Here is a 24888-nt window from a genome sequence, read left to right on the forward strand (position 1 = left end):
GCCTTGCCTTCTGACTCAGCTCCTTCTTCACCATGACGGTCCGGTACAACGACCGCATGACTGCTGCCGCCGCCCCGATCCACCTGTCTATCTCCCGCTCCATTTTACCCTTACTCGTGAACAAGACCCTGAGATACTTGAACTCCTCCACTTGAGGCAGGAACTCAGTCCCAACTCGGAGGGGGCAAGCCACCTTTTTCCGGCATAGGACCATGGCCTCAGACTTGGAGGTACTGATCCTCATCCCGACCGCTTCACACTCGGCTGCAAACCACCCCAACGCGTGCTGGAGGTCACAGTTTGATGAGGCCAACAGAACCACATCATCTGCAAAAAGCAGAGACGCAATCCTGAGGCCACCGTACTGGACACCCTCCTCTCCCGACTGCGCCTTGAGATCCTGTCCATGAAAATTAAGAACAAGATCGGAGACAAGGTACAGCCCTGGCGGAGTCCAACACTCACTGGGAATGAGTTTGACTTTGTGCCGAGAATACAGACACAGCTCTCACTACAGTTATACAGGGACCGAATGGCTCGCAGCAGCGAACCTGGCACCCCATACTCCCGCAGTACCCCCCACAGGACACCCCAGGGGACACGATCGTAAGCCTTCTCCAGGTCTACAAAACACATGTAGACTGGATTGGCAAATTCCCATGATCCCTCTAGTATCCGTGCAAGGGTGAAAAGCTGGTCCGCTGTTCCACGGCCAGGACGGAATCCACATTGTTCCTCCTGAATCCGAGGTTCGACAATCAGCCGCAGTCTCCTTTCCAGTACCCTGGAGCAGGCTTTCCCAGGGAGGCTGAGTAGTATGAGTAGTATACCCCGATAATTGGAACACACTCTCCGGTCCCCTTTTTTAAAAATGAGGACCACCACCCCGTCTGCCACTCCACAGGCACTGTCCCTGACTCCCACGCAACGTTGAAGAGGCGTGTCAGCCATGACAGCCCAACAACATCCAAAGCCTTCAGCATTTCAGGACGGATCTCATCCACTCCTGGTGCCTTGCCACTGCGGAGTTTTCTAACTACCTCAGTGGCCTCTGCCAGAGAGATGGGTGACGACCCTCCTGAATCTTCTGGCCCTGCCTCCTCTGTGGAGGGCATGTCAGTCGGGTTTAGGAGCTCCTCAAAGTGTTCCTTCCACCGTCGGACCACATCCTCAGTTGAGGTCAGGACCTCCCCATCCCTGCTGAGAACAGCCTGGATGAGGCCCTGCCTGCCCTTCCTGAGTCGCCTGACGGTTTGCCAGAACCTCTTTGAGACCAACCGAAAGTCCTTTTCCATGGCCTCCCCAAACTCCTTCCATACCCGAGTTTTTGCTTCCATGACAGCCGTCACTGCAGCCCTTTTGGCATGCCGGTACCTCTCAGCCAATTCCGGAGTCCCCGTACTAGCCAAGCCTGGAAGGCCTCCTTCTTCAGCCTGACGGCTTCCCTCATGGGTGGCGTCCACCACCGGGTCCTTGGGTTGCCGCCACGACAGGCACCGACGACAGCTGGCCAAAGCTCAAAGCTGCCGCTTCAACAATGGAGGCTCTGAACAGGGTCCATTCAGACTCCATGTCCGCAGCCTCCCTCGGGATCAGGGAGAAGCTCCTCCGGAGGTGTGAGTTGAAGATCTTCCGTACAGGGTCCTCAGCCAGCCGTTCCCAGTTCACCCTCACTATGCGCTTGGGTTTACCAGGTCTGTTGGGCAGCCTTCCCCGCCATCTGATCCAACTCACCACCAGGTGGTGATCAGTTGACAGCTCTGCCCCTCTCTTCACCCGAGTGTCCAGCACATATGGCCGCAGGTCTGATGAGACGACTACAAAGTCGATCATCGACCGTTCGCCTAAGGAGCTCTGGTACCAAGTACACTTATGAGCTGCCTTATGCTCGAACATGGTGTTCGTTATGGACAATCCATGACTCGCACAGAAGTCCAATAACAAAGCACCACTCGGGTTCAGATCGGGTAGGCCGTTCCTCCCAATCCCTCCCCTCCAAGTCTCTCCATCATTGCCAACGTGAACATTGAAGTCTCCCAGTAGAACTACCGAGTCCCCAGATGGTGTCTTCACTAGGACACTTTCCAGTGTATCTAGGAAGGCTGGGTACTCTGAGCTGCCGTTCGGCGCGTACGCCGTCACGACAGTCAGAGATTTCCCCCCTGCAACCCGAAGGCGCAGTGAGGCAACCCTTTCGCTCACCGGGACAAACTCCAACACAGCGGCGCTCAGTCGGGGGCTAACAAGTAACGCCACACCTGCCCGCCGCCTCTCACCCCAGGCAACTCCAGAGAAGGACAGAGTCCAGCCCCCATCCAGGAGTTTGGTTCCAGAGCCAAAGCTGCGCGTAGAAGTGAGCCCAACTATATCTAGTTGGTATCGCTCCACCTCCCGCACAAGTTCCGGCTCCTTCCCCCCCAGAGAGGTGACATTCCACGTACCAAAAGCCAGTTTCTGCACTGTAAGTCCAGTCCGCTGGGGCCCTCGCCCCATCCTGTCACCCGTGTGCCATCGCACCCGGCCTCTATTTCTCCCCTCGCAGGTGGTGGGCCCACTCATTCGGGCTGAGCCCGGCCGGACCCCGTGGCAGGTCCAGCCACCAGGCGCTCGTCTACGAGCTCCCCTCCCAGGCCTGGCTCCAGGAGGTGGCCCCGGTCTCCCTATTCCGAGCGAGGTGCCTGTATCTTTGTGGGTGCTGATCATAAGGGCTTTCAGAATCGCTTTTTGTCTGGCCCCTCACCTGGGACCTCTCTGCCTTGGGTGACCCTACCAGGAGCTAGATGCTCTAGACAGCACAGCTCCCAGGATCACAGGGACTCACAAACCCCTCCACCACGATAAGGTTGCGATTCCAGGAGGGGCACACACACACACACACACACACACACACACACACACACATATATATATATATATACTTTATATTCTCACATTTAATACAGTCTGAATTTACTTAAGTATACTGGTAAATAGGCAAAATATAAAAAAAAAAAAATTAAATACAGAATATTCATTTTCCAGTGTAAAGTTGACAACAAGCTTGATTAACATAGCTTAGAACATTTTGATGAACAAGTTATAAGATTCAGTGAGTGAAACGTTGATTCTTCTGCTCTGATCCCTGGATTCCACACTTAACTGTAAACTGTGATCAAAATGTCCATAAAAATCTCACAAACTAACTGTTTGGTAATTTTTGAAAAATTGGATATCATGAATGCAGTGCAGGGATCAGTAGTCCATTTCACTAAAAATTAAGCTTATGCATTTTGTCAGTGGGCTAAATTTGAAATGTCATCACAGTTATCTATCAGCTAACTGCATGGCTAAAACTTCACCATAAATATAATCACTGTGTTTGGCTGAATCATATTAAGGAAAGCTAAATGCTGCAAGCAGCAGTTTACTCAGAGAGTCGGTCATGGTAACACCAGTCTGAAGAGTGTGCTCCCAAAAACTAATTTGCATTTTGTTATTTACAACTCATTTGGAAACATTGTTTTGTTCCTGTAACTAGTCATTTCATTTTCTAATTACTCATTTCTTTACAGGCTAGGAGGTGCCCTCTTAGACCTCTTATGAAACTTAACTGCGTTACATTTTTAAGTGAGCATAATAAAATGTATCATTTCTGTATACATTCTGAGACACACCTTGTCCTGCTCAATGACCCACTATGCTAGACCACCACTGCAGTTCCAATACTAAAGTGAATACATAAATAAAAGAATAAGTGAAAGTTGTTTATATGTTTATCCATTCATTTGTATATTTTGACTTATTTCTTTATGCACTTGGTTGGATTTGACAATGTGACTTCTCCATATGACTCAACTGTAAGTTTTGTTTGTTCATGACATGTAACTAAAATCTAACTGTCTTTATTTTGTGAATCGCTGAATGTTTGTAACTTATTTGTGAATGAACACAGGAATTGACTGGGGATGATTTTACCAGTTCATTTGTCCCAGTACTTCTAGTGCAAGAACTGGTTGGATCCAGCCAGCAGGTGACAAGACAGTGTATGCAACTCATTCATAGAATCATTCCTCACTGTCATTTAAGAGACTGTTCCTTTTTGGCCACACACAGGAACTCACGGACCATGCTTTGCCCAAGGGATCACAGCTGTCATTGGCTAATGGATACTTAAGAATTCAGCCGTGGAAAGACCCAGAGAGAGAGAGAGACTTATTTGCAACAATGAGTTGAACAGAATAGGGAAAAAACTGTTACATAGAGGTGACCCTGGTGTGTGTGTTTTGTCACCCAAGGGATTCGCTCAAAAAGAACTAATCCTTAAAGAACGGCAAAACTGAACAGGTTGCCTAGCACAAATGTAGCCTCGGGGACTCCACATTTTTGAGAAGAAATCACTATATCGCTGATTTGACTTTGACAAACTGTTTACATTTCGAAAATTTACGTGAAGACGAAAAAAAAGAAAAGAAAAAGGAAAAACACTAAGCGCCTCGCAAAAATAAACATGCGTTATTCAATGTGTGAGACTTTATTTATTCGATATAATAAATAATAATTCAGGCGTTTCTTAAATGTCAGAAAATCTCAGAATTTATGTATTTGTTTGTTAAGTTATTTAAACTTGATCTAAGTAATGGCATATGAAATAATGGCTCTTGAGAATAACATGATTTTTTTTCACGTTTGGCACTCAGAAGGCCAAATCGATACGAGCGCATGGCACGCGCTTGTAGAGAAAAAACCCGAGAAATAACGATATAAAACGACATGTTTAAAACAAGTTGAAGAGTCTCGATAATTTTTTAACTGGCAACCATGCAGTTGGAATTGCTCCAGAAGGGGGGAATCAACAGCTTGTTTGGGTAGTGCTACTTATCGTTCATCCACATCTTCAAATAGAAACTAGGTTGTAGACTGCTGTGTCCTAAGGAGGAAGAACAGAAAATGAAACATTACACCGTTTCGTTACAGTGTCAGCCATTCAGCCGGCAAACGTGGTGAGGTGCTCCCTGCAAGTAGTTTGGTAAAGCGCACAGGGGCTTACAGGCCTCCTCTTTCCAGTGTTTTCTAGATAGATCTAAAGTAGCACCAAGAGCTTTAAAGCAGCGTACACGGACAAACGCCTTGATTAAACAGTGTAACGTTTGACACGTCTCGTAACCATTTATTCTAAAAGAACAAGCCCGGCACCACACTTAGCTGACTGGCTATGTAGCTAGCTTTATAGCTCGGACTGTGTGGCTTGCTAACTTAAGGAACAACGTTTTTTGTGGACCGTCTGCCGTTTGTGTTAACCGTTTTTGACGCGATCGACAAGGGTAAGAGAAATGATGTCACATCTTGTATAACGGTTCATTTTCTAGATATTTAGTAAGTTCGTCGACTGTTTAGCTAAAGTTATTTGCGCATTTGACATTTGAGACTGACAGTAGCTAGCCAGTGAGTTGAGAGCTGTCGGCTGTCTGTTTTGGTAACATCGGTTCATCTTGTGTCAGGAAGATAAAAATGCCCCAGAAGCGGCGGTCACAGTCGTGGTCAGATCTGAAGCAAGCCGGTAACGAGTGCTTTAAAACCGGGCAATATGGAGAGGCTGTCTCGCTTTACAGTCAAGCCATCAACTTACTGGAAAAGTCGGGTAAGACACAATTCAGTTTCGAAAACTTAAAGGGTGCACTGTTAGTATGATTTGGTACAACCCCGGCAAGAGCAGCAAGACCGATGGGGATTTTCAAACTTTAATGAGGGGTCACCGTATCATTCACTACGGCTCATTTTCAGTTTAGGCCTACGTGACTTCATAAATATCCTTTCCAGCTGATTCAGTTTGTTAGTTAGCTGTATACATTACCACGTTTTCTTAAGGACGCTGTGTTCTCCTTTCAAGCAAAGAGATTTTTGTAGTAATAACTTCTATGATCAACCTTGAGGAAGCCATCACTCAATTTTTTTTTTTTACTTGTAGAAGTCTATAGCCGTCTCAACTACAAGGAAGGTTACTCATCAAAGTATTGATAGGTGTGTGTGTCTGCGTGAAGCCTTTGTAGGGTATCTGACATACTTAGCACAACTTGATACCATCACTTGTAAGAATAATTTGAAGACATTGCAAGGCAATTCCAAATTGTTTCACATGTTAATGTGTACTGGGTTAATTCTACACACAGGTCAGAAGAACCAGGAGGATCTAAGTATTCTGTATTCTAATCGAGCAGCCAGTTATCTGAAAGATGGAAACTGCAATGAATGTGTCAAGGATTGCACAGTGTGAGTTCCTACTCAGGATAAAATGATCATTAAGTCATTTCCCTTCAAGCTTTATTATAGCTGTGTCTAGAGAGGCGGTCTAATCATGTTTGATATACAGTATCCAGAACTGCCTGTTATCATTTGCATGCATCGCATGTAGGCTGGTTGTCATGTTACATGGAGCTTACATAAAGTGCTTTCTCAACATGTTGCTAAAATGCATTTGTCCTGTTCAATCTTTCATCAGATCTCTTGAGCTGGTTCCCTTTGGGATTAAGTCCTTGTTGCGACGGGCGGCAGCATATGAAGCTATGGAGAGATACAGACTGGCTTATGTCGACTACAAAACCGTCCTACAGATAGACTGCAATATACCAGCTGCTCATGATGGCACGAACAGGTAACTTTTCATTTGCTTGCACTCATGTTCTCTTTGTCAAAATGTTTGATCAGATCAGTTGTTTTTCCACATAAAATTGTGCATCAAAGCAGACAAGTCAAACATTTCCATGGCTATAAATAGCTCTTTGATTAAGAACTGACCATTTTAAGTCTTCTTTGGTAACTCACTTGATTTCAAACAGTAATGTCCTGAGCCCATATTACATTGTATATCTGCATGATCCCAAGTCATCCTCTTGAGTGAAGCTGTGCCCTACTGGTAAATCCATCCCTCACTCCAGAATGACAAAAGCCCTGTCTGAGGTGGACGGTCCCTCCTGGAGAGAGAAGCTTCCACCAATTCCCACAGTGCCAATGGCAGTGAAAGAGAAATGGGCCCAAACAGCAAGCGCAGCTCCTACCACCCAACAGAATGGCATCAAAGACAAGCCCGGTATGACCTAATAAAAAGTCATGGTTTATTGGAACAAAAATGACAATAAGAAATTAATTACAGGAAGAAAACAAGATTACAGTCCCACACGCGCACAAATTATGCAGTCTTTTCATTTATGTGAGGTTTACAGATTGAATTTAGCTATAGTAATCAATTTGGAAACTATTGTTCAGATATGCATCTGTATCTTAAGTAATACAAATGGCGAGCTGTCAAACCCCTGTGTATTAAAGGGGACCAAATAAAACTCCAATATTTGGTTAAAAGAATCCATCATCGAAAAATGGGCATTCTCTTGTTGGAATGAAAAAATACAGACCAAATACAAGTACCATAGAGAAACCCACCTGAAAAAGAAGTGCTGATTTTATGGTGGATCTGCAGGGCATGATGCTGTGAAAAAAGCTAAGACCTTGAAAGAGGAAGGCAATTCACTGGTGAAGAAAGGAGAGCACAAAAAGGCAGTGGAGAAATACACAGAGTCTCTTAGTTATGACCCTTCAGAGGTCACGACCTACACAAACAGGTAAAGCTGCAAGCAGTTCCACGCAAAACATGGAAACATGTCAGCCATATATATATATATATATATATATATATATATATATATGTGTGTGTGTGTGTGTGTGTGTGTGTGTGTGTGTGTATATATTTTTTTTTTCTTTTTTTGGTGGTCGGATGTAGCGTTAGTGGTTTCATTACTGCATCTGAACTTGAAGTTGTTTGGTTCATTTCTGCCAAAGCTACGTTTGAACTATTTGTGCTGTCTCAGAGCTGTAGCTGTGGGGTGTGTGACATGGTTGGTTGCGTTACTGGCAGGGCCCTGTGTTACCTTTCAATGAAGATGTACAAAGAGGCTCTCAAAGATTGCACAGAAGCTCTACAACTCGACTCCACTAATGTCAAAGCGCTGTACAGACGGGCACAAGCACACAAACAGCTGAAAGTAAGGACCTTTCAACTTACATTAAACATAAATAGGTTACACAGGCATGTTTTGTCTGCTTCATGCACTGTCATTCTTTCATATTTTTTTCTTGTTTTGAACGTTTCTCTCTGTAGGAGAAGAAGGCTTGTATTGAGGATCTTAACAGCTTGCTGAAGATTGAGCCAAACAATACAGCAGCACAGAAACTTCTTCAGGAAGCACAGAAGATGAAATGACCCAGTGTTCCCTAGAGTCCATGGAAATGAGGGACCCACATTTTGACTCTTAGTGTTTTTCCCCTGAAGTGCCTGTATTTGTCTCCTCCAATTATGCCATCTTGCACCTCAGTTGTTCACCTGCCTTTCTTCAGCTATGTTTGTGACTGTCACTGCTGAATTGATGTTAAAGGTTTGGGTTTTTTTTCAATGTGGCACAGACCAGTTGATGACAGAGTTTAGACATTAATGCTCCATAAGTGGTAGTGGACTCCTATTTTGCTTCTTCGCCACGTTATTCAGTTAGTTAAAGTCAGCCAGCACAGGTAACTTATTGATAATGATGATTCAGAATGTTGTTTACAAATATACTTTCATCTTCTTTACAGCAGAAATAGTGTGACATGTGTACACCTGTTTACATGTGCTAGCCTGCTAGCTGTCTCAAATGTTTTATGCATTAGAGCTATAATAAGACCCCATTCCATTTCATTCACCAGCTCATTTTCCACTGGATAATCAACATATGCAATATCCTACCTGCCGTGAGCAACACATGCTGTTAATTAAGAGGACAAATGCTTTTTTGCCTGTTAAAAGTTTTGAAAGTGCACAAATTTAGGCTGACAGGACATTGGACAGTAATGTGTCAGTACTGACAGATGTCTATTATTGTTTCTCTGGGGATCGTACATAGTCTAGTTTTCATTCTCTATTAACACAAAAGCCATATCCCTCATACTCTACTTTTTACTGAATTTGGCTTAAAACTTGATGGCAGCAAAAGCATTTCAAAATGTCATTCTTTTTCTTAGCATTGAATATTTGCATTATTATATTACACACTTTGATAAGGAAATATTTAAATACTGCTGTAACCTTTGGATCACAGGAATGTTAGTGTCCCCAATGAACTATCATACATGCTCTGAGAAATGCCCATGTGATGTTTATCATATAATTAAAGCCAGATTGTGAGATGTGTCAGTAGAGTTTGTTATTTGCGTCACCTTTATACCTAATTCGATTAGAATGCAGATGGCATTCTTGAGAGATCAATACTCTCAGTTTTCTCTCCAGAATGTTCTGTCACGTTAACGTTGGAGAATGAGAGAGATGCAGAAGGTGATACTTGTGTGGTGCAAGGCCCTTTTAGTTTGAATGTAGCATTCAACATCTTTTTTAACAAATTACAGAAATTTTCTGAGCTACAAGCATGGGGGGCCATCCATTTTACCACCCATGAAAACAGCAGATATACTAATGTAAGAATCTATGGAGCTACGGGCAAGAAGACCTAACTTAGACAGTTAGATCCTCTGGAAAGTCTTTCTGACATGCATGGAAGTCGTATCAATTGACAGTACTTAAGGACAGTTCTTGATCTTCTGTAGTCATGGTATGTGCTAGCGCTATCTCATGCTGTGTCCAGTTTGTCTTATTATTCAATGTGATGAAAACAGCCTTTGGACAGCTTTGCTGCCTTTAATCACCAGATGTATAAAACAGTTGAAAAGAAACACGGTTTTTCATGCAGCTGGCCTCTTGACAGAGGTGAGATCTAAGTTGATTAAAACATTATTGACCAACTAAAGATGCTCTGTGGGTGATATGGACAAGCCGTGGCGTGTCAGCTGTGGTTATTACATATGGAAAACATGTACCAAACCACATTAGCTTGGAAATATTTACAGCGACCCAGCACTCCAAAACCCTAGAAAATCAGATTGGTGGGTGCAGGAGAGGTCAGTTTCAATTATTATTTTCCTTTTTACTATGTGGTATAATTTGGGCAACATGCATGCTTTGTCTTCTTTAGATGATTAAAGCATGAAAAAGCCTGCAGGAGACAACAATGTAACTCATCCATATCTTTTATGGTTAACGTCTTTTTCCCATTAGGGAAACATTTTAAACAGGTCAAACAGCACCTTTTGGTGAACTGTCCTAAAGACTGTACATTAGAACCATTCTCCAGGTAAATGTGTACAGTGTCCAAAAATAAAACAGGGCAATTTGGAACTGATAAAACTTTTATTTCACTTTAAATTGTCTTTTACACTTTCCTGATTATAACATGTAAGGTGAAACTAGAACTGTTTTAAAAGACATACACAAATCTAGTATTACGTCAATAACCAGGTTGGGTTTTTTTTTTGTTCATTTTGTTTTTTTTTGTCTTAATCTACTCTAAATGTTCACAACCACGTGCGCGCTAAGCAATAAAACCGTCACAGAAGCAAACTGTAGGCAGAATACTGGTCAGTAAAAACAAAGCAATTGGAGATACCAGATATACAGACAGGCTCGGCTCCACATTCACTACTGCATGTTTTTTTTTTTTAATCAAGCGTAGAGTAACTGCCATTTGTTCAGCTAAGGGGGAGGAATTTTTTTTTCTTCAGTGCATGAAACATTGTCTGCAGCAAGACAGTCTGAGACAGATGAGTTCTACACCTATGTGGAATGTTCTGGTAATGACAAGGTATTGTGACACTGAATTCAGCTACCCTAAAAAAAAACCCCAAAATAAAACCAAAAAAAAAACAAACAAAAAAACAAAACAGAAGACAGAAAAAAAAGCGTTAGGTCCTAAACACAATTTTTCATCCAGAATCTAATAACCATTTTTTTCAGTATAAATTTAGGGTCTCACACTACAAGATGGATCACCTCTAACATACTTTAAATCAATGGTCCAATAGAGAGCAGATACCAATCTCTCTTCGCAACTGGCAGGGCTATTCTATCACAATCACATCACATTTATGTCTGAGCTGGCTTTGCATGGGTATCCATTCACCCAAATAGGTCTTCTTTTCACAAGAGATCAGTCAGAGAAGGAAAAACACAAGCATTGATCAGTCTGGAACCATCAGTATAAGGCCCTCAAGACAGGGTTGAAAAAGAAAAAGAAAAAAAAATTACATTAAGTAACGGCTTTAAGGTACTTCTTTTGCGAGCAGGTTTTATGATATTGAACGTTAAAGACAAATTCAAATTTAGCTCTAAAACGTTTTACAATTTATAGATTTTCATATTTGAAATTGAACTGAGATTAATTATAACATAAAATGTGTGGGGGGGGGGGGGCATGAGAACAAATAGGGAAACATTTTTTTTTACTGATGTCAAAGAGCACCTTGTTTTGCTGACCATCCTACAGACAGCTCAGGACAATTCTCCAGTTTGTTCGAACAAACAAAGGAAAGACAGGGAAAGAGAGAAAAAGAGTATAATCTTGAAGTGTTCTGCTCTGGTGGAATGTCTTTTTTTTCTACTGAAAAGATGAGGAATGGAAAAGCCAAGGGTCCCTTTTTTGTATAATTTTAGTTCTCATATGCAAAATAAAGAGTGAATGTTACACGGCAATGAAGCATGGTAGTCAGTGTCACAATACAGCCTGCGTTTTTTTCCGTTCTGTATGAAGCCACAGCAGAATTGCACTGCCACAGTTTTCTGACTTTCCCCTCACACAAGCTGTGGAGAATAACTAAACATCACAGTGTTTGTTAAATTAAACAGACAGTTTAATAACCTTTGAATAAAACCAGCGCACGCCAGTACACTAAGGAAGGGGGGGGGGGGGGGGGAGGGGAAGGGGAGAAACTATAATGCATAACTTTGCTAGGTCAAAGAAACATGTATCTTCAAAAATGTTAGGAGGGATTATCAGCAGGGGATGAAAAATAGTCTTATTTTTTCCCAACAAGGTCATGTTTTTTTTTCCTTTTTGATTATTACCACCTCCCTGTACACACAGGACTCAGCCTACTAACAAGTGAACGTTACCCTGTCGCCATGACGATCTCAGAAGGGCACGGCTGGTAGGTCAAGTACAATTCATGCTACTGGTCATACAGAAGGGGGTGGGGTTGGTGGGTGTGGTGGATGGAGAAGGGATGTATGGGCTGTATATGTGTAAGATAAGAGTGTGGGTGGATTTAACAGTGAAGTGCAACGCCTTTAGTTCTCGCCTTCTCCGGCATCCCCCTCATCACCCTGGTTTTCTGATGTCCACAGCTGGAAAGAAAAAAGAGGACAAAAATGTCAGTTGTCTGCAACTGAGCACCAGTTTTCACTGTTGTACAGAGATTTACTGAAAAGACAGAAAGAGAAAAGAAAACTCACAGTGAGGTTGTCCCTTAGTAGCTGCATGATCAGAGTACTGTCTTTGTAGGAATCCTCGTTCAAGGTATCAAGCTCAGCAATAGCCTCATCAAAGGCCTGCAGAGCAAACACATCAACAACTCAGCAATCACACATGCCAATCTTCAGCACAAAGCTAGGATTTAGAAAGTCAAAACCTGCTTGTGGTACTACTGGAAAGCCATGAAAATACCAAACTGATAAACGGAGTGCTATTCTCTGGTTTAAGAACTTCTATTTGTCCTAACCAGATATTATGGGGACAAAAACAGCAAAGCTGCGTTTTCCTGTAAAAGCTTTTTAGGTGTATTGATTATTGATCATGTGGCTTTGAAAGAGCAGCTCTACAATCCTCTAAGGTCACTCACTGTCTTTGCCAAACTGCAGGCCTGCTCGGGGGAATTAAGGATTTCATAGTAGAAGACGGAGAAGTTGAGAGCTAAACCCAGTCGGATGGGGTGTGTCGGCTGCATCTCCTTCTTGCTGATCTCAAATGCCTCCTGGTAGGCCTTCTGGGAGTTCTCCACTGTGCCTGCAGAGAGAAAACGCCACAAACACAGCAGTTAGCCAGAGGAATACTGAAAGACTTTCTTTACCATGGTCTCAGACAAGCCCACATGAAACAACTCTCTCTAACCATGGCTTCACATTGTCTCAGCATGAAGTACTTTTCTACAGTCCAGTCCATCAGAACAAACTGGTTGCCTTGGTTGTGAATGCTGAACGCTGTTGCTTTTATTTATTTATTTTTAGAAAGGGAAGCGTGTGAAACGGCGATAAAAAGACTGGGTGAATTAGTTTGTTCTGAGCTGCATCAGTGTAATAAATGTCTTGGAGTGGGAGGTTTCCCCTCCTGCATTAAAATTTCTGACTCACGGCAGTCTCTGGCACCGATCACATCTACTTACTCTTCTTTGAGTCTCCGGAAGCCACCTCAGACAGATATCTGAAGTAGTCGCCTTTCATTTTCAGGTAGAAGACTTTGCTTTCTGCCTGGCTAGCATTGACAATGAGGTACTTGTCAAGGAGCCCCTGTGAAGGCAGACAAGAAGTTTGACGTTAAGAAAGCATACACATTCAATTCAACACCCACTATAACTGAACTGCTCAAAATATCTTGTGACCACTTACAGAGCTTGGGCATAATTAACCTGCTTATAAAGAAATTCAATGCCACATTTCTTTAGATTCACATACACAGCTACAGTCACAGATGCACAGAAGTAACAAGACTGAATCATGCAAGACAGACATGTGTCACACTGGATACTCCTTAGCGATATTAGTGCCACAGAGCTACAGAAAAACTCTTTCAGGACCACCAAGCGGCTTCTCCATTATCAGTGACATAGCGGTGGTTCAGATCCTCACCAGCACGTCGTTACAGATGTCCTGCAGCTCTGTCTCGATCTTTTCACGGTACTCGCGCGCCATCTGCTGCTTCTTCTCATTACCTTCGGTCTTCTGCTCGATGCTAGAGATGACCCGCCAGGAGGAGCGGCGGGCACCGACCACGTTTTTGTAAGCCACCGACAGAAGGTTGCGCTCCTCATTGGACAGCTCAATTCCGCCCTCCGTCACCTCCTTCATTGCTGCGGCCATGTCATCATAACGCTCCGCCTGCTCGGCAAGTTTAGCTTTCTGCACCAGATCGCTCTTGTCCATGTTGAGACTGCCGTGGGAAAGCACATTACACAAGACAACTTAGCCAGGATCACAAAACGTAGCCATATCTGCAACTTACATTCCAGTGTATGTATTACATATGGCACTACTAATATTTTATTGATAACCAGCTCAATTATACCAACAAGTTTTGGAAGTTAAAGGTTAAGACTTGTAAGTGGAATGAAAACTTTCTTTCTTTTTTTCTTGAAAACATTAGTGTGCAGCTGCTCAACAGTTTTAAACTTTAATGAACATACTGACAGGATACTGAAAGAGGCCTTTTGGGATTTATCCTCAGAACTCCATGTCAGCATTGGCCTTAAACTCTGTCTCCTGAAATGCCCTCAACTTGACTTGCGCATGCCAAGAGGACTCCACATGCACACATTCCAAAAATCCTCCTTCTTTCAGCCATTTACAACTCATCCTGCACCTAACAGTAAGCATGTAGTCAGGCCTGTCCAGTGGCTCTCTGCCTGAACCCTGTGTCTGCGTTCCCATTCTCTAATTATCATATTATCTATGGTTAAAATCTAAGTGAAACCTGGGTTTTTCCATTACTGTTCTTCCATGGTTTCATGCATAACACCTTAAATATAAGTAATCGTAACAGTGAATGGATGAAGTGGCTCAAGAGAGGAATGAATCAATGTGTCTCTTGAGTCTACAATAATAAAAAAAACTTTCAAAATTAACTGCGGCTATTTATGACCTACAATGATCAAATCATGAAGGATTTCAATCAGTTGTATATGATAGCACGACAATAAACAATTTCCAAAAAGTATGTACCTGAGGTAAGCAGGTTATACAACATGAAAGATGCATGCCATCAGTGTCAATCATTCCGTTTACTGAGACTATCACCAAAATCTCTTCAAATCAGTTCAAATTCAAATCAGCTGAGGCGAACTGAGCTGAAACACACTAAGAAAAAAGAAAGTTTTAAGTACGTAATTTGTCGCCGAGAACTAGGGATTTATTTTGTCTACTGTTTCACAATTTCCCATATCGCATACCACGGTTGGTATTTTTATAATACTTTTACACTACAGCGAGAAACATTTCCGTAAGAAATTTTGATAAGATTTGTAACGACTCAGCCGTTTGTATTTGAACGCTATTGTTCGATTAACATGATAGGTGTTCTTGCAATGCGACAACGCCCTGGGCGTTAAGCTTGGTTACAGAATGCATAGACAAAGCTGTTATCTTAGCTAGTCAAAGGGACGAACAGGTAGGAAGGGGTATCAGCTTGGTAAACACTGCATGTTGTTCCTGAATCCACTTTAACACACATAGCTAGCTAGTGAAAACGTTAGCTCGCTCTCTTAACGTATATTTGGTGACGGTACTGCCCTGTGAGCAAATTTTGCGGTTAAAAATCCTTAAAACATTCAAGTTATAATTGAACTGTTAATTTGAAATGAAATCAACTGCACACTGGTGTTATGATTGTTCAGTCAAAAAATCTGAAAAGGCCCGATACATCGGGAAATCTGGCCTGCTGCACATTGAGTCATTCCAATAACATCATTAAACATCTGACAAAACTGATAAATAAATCCTTCAGCTGAGGCTCAGGATAATATTAGACTACCCCCAAATATATATAATAATATGGCATTAGTTACGGTATATACTGCAGTAACACTGCACTGCAGCGCGTTCAGATAAACGGCAGCAGCTATGCGCTAGCGAGTGCTAACCGGCTAACCGACTAGCCTCCGAATCATTCAGAGAGCTAGCGACGCCCTTTCATACTCGCTTCCCCTTGTGGAATGTAATCAGCTGGAAATATACTACGACCGCTTGGAATTCGGATAGACTGAATTATCCTACAGGTATACAACAAGCTATAATCTTTTATTACATTATTGTTGTTCTTGCTCGGGCGAAGGCCTATGTACAGACATTTCTCCAACCGTCACCCGTAAATTTTACAGGTTAGCGTAGTTAGCCAGCGGGCTATCTTTTCACGACGACCACCCAGTTGGCATGACAAACGTAATCCACTGTTGATTAACGTGATTGCACATTTATCTATCAAATATCATTATCAGTCTCTTGAATATTAGAACAGTCTCGGTGGTTAATATATATTCACGAGTTCGCTATTCATTACACGCCTCGGCCTAAGTCCTTGTACCAAGCCCCGAACCACAATAGGCACCTTCCGCCATTGACAGCGATGGGGGCCATCGTTGCTTTCTCACAACCCTTAACATACCTATATTATTCACAATATCATATTACACCATCAATGTGCTAATAAACTCACATTTAAAATATATTTTGACTCCTGCTTTCTTTCTCTGAACGATGGGAGTATCAAGCTGTCCTCCGTTTCGCTGCTCGGGATATTCAGGGCAGTACCACTTCCGCTTGCGCTGACACTTCCGCTTCCTCTAAACCCCACCCCTCCCCCGCCAGTTTCTATGGTAACCCCAATCCGGGGTTTCCTATGCATTTTACAGGGCTGTTGACGTCATGAAGACCATGGTAACGAATGCGGAGTTACGTCAGTAATCACTATAGTAACGGTTGCCAGGAGATATCTGACAGCTTGCTAAATGTAACATAGGACATAAAAACGACATAGACCTACTGAAAGCCCTCAGCTTGTTAACAACTTACCAAGCCAAACATCTACAAGCCTTTATTTATAAGCTTTACTCTGTTTTGTGTGATAACCTGACATTTTAAAGTCATCTGACATTTTTCAGAGCATTTTAATCCAATTATTTGACCACTCTATATCCTATAACTCTATATCACATTCTCTTCATGATTACCATTAACATCATCACCATCATCAACGTGAAGTTACCCAGTGAAATCTGTGATTCATTTTGCAGCCCTGATCAGTTGAAATATTCATGGAGGATAATATGCTCAATAAATTTGGCCATTACAAATTTGACCACATTTTCTCTGTTTAACTGGTTGAGATCAGTTCTCTGTAACAACGAAATATCCATGCTAAAACAACTTTATACAGATCTACCAACAATTGGAGAATGTCAGTTGGCTTTAACAAAGAGTTTTGCCTCAGATTGCAAACAGCAGAAAGGAGAAAAACACTGGAGGTGAGAGAGAAATTTAGTTTGGATTTTTAGTTTAGTACTTGTATGATGAGAGGGAAAGGATTAAGGTGTTGCATCCATGGGTATATGTATATGTGCTCTCGACTTGCATTTAAATAAGAAATAGGATCCACTGGTGTTTTTAAGATTCTTAATACTCATGAGTTCACGACCTTTTTGTACTTTTATTGTTATTGTTGAACATGGTTGTGACAATGGCAAAATACATATATACAAATACAAACATGAGTAACCATGTTTCTGAAAGGGAAAGGCAATGCATTCTGGAAGTGTCACAGAAACGAATGAACAAGCAAACAAAAAAAACCCTCAGATGACATATTATTACAACCCCTAATCTATCTACCAACATATTTTAAATTTAAATTCTAAGTACACTTTTTTGATGACCATATGGACACTTGTCCTCTGCATTTAACACATCCCAACTACTTAACATATTTAACACATCCCAACTGCTCAGGAGCAGTGGGGCAGCCACCGTCTAGTGCCTGAGGACTAATTTCAGTTCTGAGCTACACCCTTGGTCAGGGGCAGTGATAGGAGCATCTTTTCCTTACATTATTTTCTTTTAATTCTTGTAGGTTATTCAAATGAAAGTGTTTTTGTCTATAGGGATTATGTGCAACTCCCAGCTGCAGTAAGGTCCTTAGCCCTGTTTACATGTCAGGGTATTGCTAAAGAGGACTAACACATGCATGAGGGAGTGCCAGTCCACAAGACGCCTTTTATTACATGGTTACCTTGGCAAGACTTACCACTTTATATATTCTGTAGATCATCCATCAAAATGCAGAAACAGATACAGGCTTGCTTCCAGAACATTACATTTTCAAAAATAAAGAAATGGATTTAGCATTATGAAGCATGCTAATGAATATGTGTCTGTGATCTGTAGCAGTTATGTGCATTCCCAGATCATTGCTTAATCCTGTTGTCATTGCTGGACTGGATGCTTGTGAAAGATCCCACCCTTTACCTTAACCTAACTGAAGATGGCCTCAGTAAACCACATATGCACTGTGGTTGCTCCTACACCATCTTCTCCGCTGTGGTGACTCCATCTCAAGTATCTAACACAAGTCTAGCACTTTCCCAAATCCCACGGCATCCAGCCCCACACCTGTTTCTAAAACGGCTCTACATCTGTCTTCAGCTCTCCAGAAATCCACATATGCAAGGAAAGGTGACATTTTCACATTGAAAGAGCTGAAGAGAGCTTTTGTGAGATGCTTTAAAATGATTAGTCTTATCTCTATCCATACACACATCATATGACATTCTCACTATGTATCAGCAGTCTGAGGCACACACAAAGGGATATCATATTGACACATACTGCTTTCAACTCCAATGATCATTTTTCCAATGATCATATTTAGTTTTATGTGACGGTAGCTTTCAGTTTTCACAAGCAGTAATCCCTTATCAAATGTATATTGAAACATGGCCTGAAAAATTCATAGGAGTTGATGAAGACTGAAGAAAAAAATCATAAGGTAGACACTGTGTAACATAGCTGCTTTGACACTTTGAAATGACAGAGAAGTAATTATAAATGTACATTTCCAGCATATTTACATTTGGCCATATCCAGTTATTAGGAGCACAGTACATTGCATGCCCAGCATGGAACAGAGCAGCCAGACCAGAGCCAAGGCCTGTGATATTCAGGATTAACCAGCAGGGTGCAGTGAAGACTGGCCAGTAAGGGCAAAGACTGAGTGTTCTTGCATCCTGTGGTAAAACAAAATGTTCTCTTCCAAACAGAGCGAAAAAAGTGATATCCTTTGTTTGTTTGTTTTTTTAAAGAACAATTATAACAATTATTAAACTTGGTCACAATGCTAAAGCTGAACTAACTGAAGTGCACATGTAGTACAGGTGTTAGTAAAAATCAGTGAAAACAAAAGTGCTCAAAAGGGGTTATTCTTAGTCAGATGGGAGTATTCATATACAGAGGTATAAAAAAGAGCTCTACAGATTTTCAAACTCCTTTAAATGTTTTTTTTTCCTGACATCATCATGAAACTACTCCCTTTGTCGTGAATATATATATGTACACACACACACACACACACACACACACACACACACACACACACACATATATATATACATATGGTAAGTGTAAGAGGGCATAAGATCCTCACTGGTCCTTCACCATACAAACACAGCATGCTGCTCTGGTTAACCTTGACTCAGTGTGTTCTGAGACAATTCAGTGTTGTGACATTATATGAAATAATAATATAAGAATGAAGGCTGAACTCAGGCACTGTGTCAAGGCTGTTGTCTAGACAAATAGATGCATAATGCATTTAAATAGTAGACAATAACTTAAAATTATCCAACGTTTTGGGAAGAGGGGGCCCATTTGTTTTGAGTGGATGTATTTTTGTCTGTGAATTATATCCATGTGGATGTCAAATAATATATAAAATAAGACAATATGTGATGATTAAGCTGTAAGAAGCTCTAAGAAATTTTATTTTCTTTCTTCATATGAAAGACTGCTGTAAGAATACACAATGCATATTTATGCTAAGGTCAGGCAATTAAGCACTTACATTTTAGACATAAAAGCATAACATTTTTGTAAACTAAATGCAGAGTGCATCTGTCACCACGTTATGAATAAATGCACCTTACAACTTCCTAATGATGAATTTTCCCTACCATGAACTTATCATAGGCCTTTGGCCAACATATAATTAATTTGAATTCTTATTACAAATTAAGATGTAAGTAACGTGTGAGGAAAAATTAAACAAATTGAAAAACTTGTGAATAGTGAGGTTTTTGCTTTAATAATTTGTAGGGTAGCCCTGGCAGATTGACACGATGAGCTCCAGGTCAGTTTCAAAAGAAGTTTCTGTTGTTAGAGCAGTCAATTTATGTGTCACAGAATAAGCACACTCACAAATGTATTTCAGCTCTGTGTAACCTCAGTTCATTTGTTATTTCATATCAACACAAGATTAAAACCAAAAGACCAGGAATAGCATTTTAGAACACAGGTTCAGTCAAGGACTTGTACATTGTTCTACCACCCTCTGCAACAGATTTGAACATCCATTTTTAGGCCATGAATAATTCAGATTTCCTTTGATTTTAATGTGCATTCAAGACATGGTTTAATTAAATGAAATACCAGTATGTGGTAGAGTGTTTCTAGGACAAACACAGTTTCCTCTTCAGCAATACAACATTATGTATGAGTCAGTTCACAGTGGAGCTGGGTTATTTTGGAGTGTCAACCTGTGTAACTGATAGAGAATGTACTGCAAAATTAAACTAAACTCAGCAGGCAAAATAGGAAGCAGCCAAAATAACTTACAATGATTGAAGGCAAACTGGTGGCTTCCTACATTGTCCTAATTCCCATTCACAAACAGTAAAGAATGGAAATGAACACACACCAGGCTCACCAACGACCTTAGAACATTCACATTACTTGAGTCTGGAATATTAGTAACATGACCTGTGCATTACAAAAACCAGTTTAACCAACATAACAGTCAATATAATTTATGCACACTTTAAAGTTTTCACATATTTACACATATTATTACACAGTATTAAGTTAATTAGGACCTAAAGACTACACAAGACAGATTTACATTTAATTGCCTCTCCATTTTTTGAACCAATGCAAATGTGCTGTCAGTGTAACCATCGTGGTTATTAAAGAGTACCCCTGCCAACTTGCACTTTGTCCTGTTTTTTACATTTAATTTAAAGAGTGGACCAAATTATGTGACATATAAAACTCAATAACAATGTCTTTTTTTTTTCTGAGAAATTATTCTGCCAAAGTGAGAAATTCATCCAGGATTCGGAGGGGGAAATGCAGCTGCACTAGCCCCCTGAAGGTGCTCTAAGTAATTACACTATCCCACCACAGTCCCCTGGGAAATCTGCATTTTTAAAAACACACCGCTCTGGCACCATTCCATTTACTAGTCTGTCTGTGGCCACAGACATATCAATACGTCAATGTGGTGACTCACTGTGTCATTCTAGAGTACATCACATCCAGAGCGTTGATTTGGTGTTGCCCAACCTGTCTAAAAGGGCTGGGAGGCACAATTCTAAAACAATATGGATAATTATATATGATTTAAATGCACTTTGTTGTTATTTAACTGGGAAGACACACAGGAATTTAAAAAAATCAGTTTTGGTACTGTGCTAACCAGTGGAACACTTTGAGCTGGCTAAGGTCACAGGAGTTGAGAAAACATTTGAACACGCTGAATGCATGTCATCTCATAATTAGTACAGTTGTTTCTAAATTGTTATGTACTGAGTGATAATTTCCTTCACATCCGCTACTATGGTTGGGATTACGTAGGACATAGTACTCTGTGAAAGGAATTCATTTGCTTCTCTTTGTCTGAATGTTCCCCAAAAAACTGCGCACAAAGAAAACCATCCATTTTTTAAGGAGCGTGATCGAGAGGGGTGGTAATGCTTAGCCATGCTTTGGAAGAAAGAAAAGAGACTTAACAGTGACAAGGGAAGATTTATTTGTCGTCTTCGTATTGTAATTTCTGTGTCAAAGAACCCAAATGAAAACACTAGGGGCTGGTGAAACATGAAAGCACATCAACTTCTGTTTTAACGTCACTATGACCACGTTTTCAATAAGCAAACAACAGAATGTATACTGTTCCCAGCTACTAGTTTAGAGATGTTAACGTTCTTTCTAGTCTTGTTGGTTTACACTCTGAATTACATGACCATGGCAGTTACTTTATTGCTTCTATTTTTCTACACAGTTTTGTTCTTCCTTTTTAAGCTACTGCTCCTATCAGCATCTCTTCCCTCTCTAGCTTGCTCAGTTTCACTCTGTCCTTCTCAACCCCTCTCTGTATACACTACAAACATTAATGTCTTTGTTTACCTCTAATGTTGGCATTGCTCTGTTTTCGGCAAGGAAAGGAACATTTTTGGCATTAATTGGATGCTGAGTGAATCTTATTCGAATCTACATCCTGCTGATGATGCTTTCCATTAATGAATACACAAGAGGGACATGAGATCTAGTTATGTAGTCATGTGAATTCAATCTCATTGCCTTATTTCATCCGGTTTAACAAAAGTGTAATGCTTCATAGCTATAGTATTGATTGATTGTTCAGTATAGAGAGAGAGAGTCCATTAAGTTTGTAGAGATACCTAACCTGGTACATGGGGGAAAAATTACACTTGAGTCAAGATTTCTGGTTAAATATTTTTCTCCCAAGTGGATTTCCACCTGTGCTTTTTATGAAGATGTATCATTTGAATCAGAAACCAATCAAGGACTATTCAATAACAGTTTTTCAACTCATACAAAAAATTGTAAGTACATATAAACAATCAGGTGTGTCACATGCTTGAGGTTTAGCCAAGGATGCCTTGATTCTCTTTGGACACTGAAGTTTTACTCCACACATATCTTTCAGCTATGGCTTTGATAAAGGTCAGTGGATCTGGTCCTTCCATTCTCCTGGCCAAAAAGGATGCTTCTCATTAGTCAGTTTTTCTACTCTTTGTTTGGTGGACATGATAGACTGGTGAGGCCGACCCTTTGTCTAAGCAAACAACCTGCTAGGTTACCCAACCAACTCTCTGTATTGTTGCCATGTCTTTTGAGCGAATCCATATATGATAGAACACCTTCCTTCATTACTGAAAAAACTCAAATGGCAAGATGTCTATTGATGTTTGGCATACCCCTCTGTTGGAGAAACAACAAATAGAGCCACTTGTTCCAGTCTTGGTATGTGACAAACACAAACTTCCAGATCGTATACTTCAGCATCTAGACCAGCTGGTCCATCAACCTGTCCCTCCATCTGTGGAGGTGCACCTGGTACTCTTCACACCAAGCTCTGCAGTCAGTTGTTTTATGAGCTGGGAAGTAATGCTTGTCTCCGGGTCTGTGATGAAACCACATTACTAATAGAATTTTACCCTCAGTTAAATAGCGTTCTCTACAGGGATCAGCACGAAGCCCCAACCTGCCCCCCCCCCCCCCAAACTAGTTTTTTAAAGCTGTGTTTCAAAAGTAAAATTATCAGCAGAGATGTTCCTCTGTGAGTTGGAAAGCATATAGAACAGATCCTCTTAATTCAGGAACACCAAACATCTTTTCTCAGTGATGCTGAGAGTTTCTGAGGACCCTCTCTTCTCATTCACACTATCATCACCATTTGAACAGTTAGATCCACCAATGGGGTGTCACCATAGACAACTAGTTCAAGCCCCCACTATCTGTGGAACACACTCCACTCCAAGACAGAGTGTTTCTACTGTCAGTTATGGCATTCAAAGAAAATATTTGCTAACAGTGATGAGATGAACCACCAGTGGAACAGTTCTGCTCTGCAAATTTGCCCTCATAGGGTATAAAACAAAAGCTGTAGTTTGGGCTCTCCAATAGGGCAGCCTGAGTGAAGCCTTGTGCCTTAGTTGCTCACAATGACTTGTCTGTTGGGGCTGTCGTTGGATTCTTGGCATTCACTGGTGGTGTGAAAGCTGGCAGAAGGTACTGGTGTGTTGCTGTCCTCATGTAGCATTCAGGTGCTGACAGTATACTGAGTCTGTCATTAGGCACTTGTGGTCTTTCACCCAGATGGAAATGTCTGATGCAGAAATTTTCAGGATTACAGTCTTGACAGTCTGTTTCTTGGTTTAGGACTCCAGTGGTGTTATGACCTCTTAGCTTGCAGTACGTCTCTTCCCTCACCTTGATGTTGCTGTTGAACTACTCGTCATCAATCACTACGTTAGCCTCGAGGGTTTTCAAGGTCAGGCAAGGTTTGTGTGATCCTTTCAATACAGATAAGTTAGTTCTCAATGTCTTCACTTTGCCAATAGGACAGCATGTTGATCTCTGTATGTTAGACTGCTTGGTAAGTGTAGGGATTGGTGAGGGTATTACTTGTTGATGGGTCTGACTCTAGCCATGGGCTAACGGTATTGGATAGGCTGTCACTAGACAGAAGTGTCAGTACATCTGCCAGGATTGGGGTATTTGGCCGCCCTGATGGCCACTCTGTGTATTGTTATGCCTTGTGCTTTTGTTTGTTTTGGTATTGCCATGCGCTTCTGTTTGTCCCTGTGTACTCCTGTCCCTGCCCCCCACCTGATCCCTGTTATTACCTGGTTTGTTTCCTCCAATAGCCTGTCTCTGCCGTTAATTGTTCCGTGCATTTAAGTCCTGAGTTTGTTCCTGTTCCTTGTCAGATTGTGACCTTTTGTTTTTTCTGCCTGTCTGTGTGAGGTTTTGCCTTTTGTGATTTGTAAGTTTGACTGTGTTTTCCTGGACCTGTTTTTGCCTAATGTTTTGGATTTGGTTGCCCTGTGGATCTCTGGCTTTGACCTTGTTTGTACCCTGTTTTTGACCGATCTTTTGCCTAATGATTTGGATTTGGCAAATCTGCACCCCCCCTCCCCCCAATATTATTTTTTCAATATTTGAGAACTCATTTCCTGCCATTCTTAAATATTTCACTAACACATGGGATGAACCTTTCATTTATTTTCTATTTTTTACAATAATTTCTAACAGTGTATTGTATTACATTGCTCTGTTTTTCCTTTGCTCTTCTTCTTCTTACCCTTTCTTGTTTCATCGTATGCAATGGCAGAGATAAGGAATTAATAAAGTACAATCATAACAATAATCATTCAATTCAAAACAAAACAACTGCACAGTACCTCAGACTAAACTATGACACCTTGCCGTAGCCACACCCGATC

At 41.4% G+C, this 24888-nt stretch overlaps 2 protein-coding genes across 2 annotated transcripts; one reads left to right on the top strand and one right to left on the bottom strand.

Annotated features, from left to right (window-relative positions):
* Positions 1–5057: 5057 nt before the first annotated feature.
* tomm34 (translocase of outer mitochondrial membrane 34) lies at positions 5058–8288 on the top strand. The gene is made up of 8 exons (XM_030780960.1): positions 5058–5300; positions 5478–5617; positions 6147–6246; positions 6476–6628; positions 6912–7063; positions 7451–7592; positions 7886–8012; positions 8129–8288. Exons 2-8 carry the CDS (start codon positions 5488–5490, stop codon positions 8228–8230), a joined length of 906 nt encoding a protein of 301 aa, XP_030636820.1. The 5' UTR covers positions 5058–5300; positions 5478–5487; the 3' UTR covers positions 8231–8288.
* Positions 8289–10224: 1936 nt separating this feature from the next.
* On the bottom strand, positions 10225–16399 carry ywhaba (tyrosine 3-monooxygenase/tryptophan 5-monooxygenase activation protein, beta polypeptide a). The gene is made up of 6 exons (XM_030780961.1): positions 16308–16399; positions 13730–14030; positions 13267–13390; positions 12727–12890; positions 12341–12436; positions 10225–12232 (listed from the first exon to the last, which is right to left on the bottom strand). Exons 2-6 carry the CDS (start codon positions 14021–14023, stop codon positions 12176–12178), a joined length of 735 nt encoding a protein of 244 aa, XP_030636821.1. The 5' UTR covers positions 14024–14030; positions 16308–16399; the 3' UTR covers positions 10225–12175.
* Positions 16400–24888: the final 8489 nt, after the last annotated feature.

This window comes from Chanos chanos, chromosome 7, assembly GCF_902362185.1.
Source record: "Chanos chanos chromosome 7, fChaCha1.1, whole genome shotgun sequence".
NCBI lineage: Eukaryota > Metazoa > Chordata > Actinopteri > Gonorynchiformes > Chanidae > Chanos > Chanos chanos.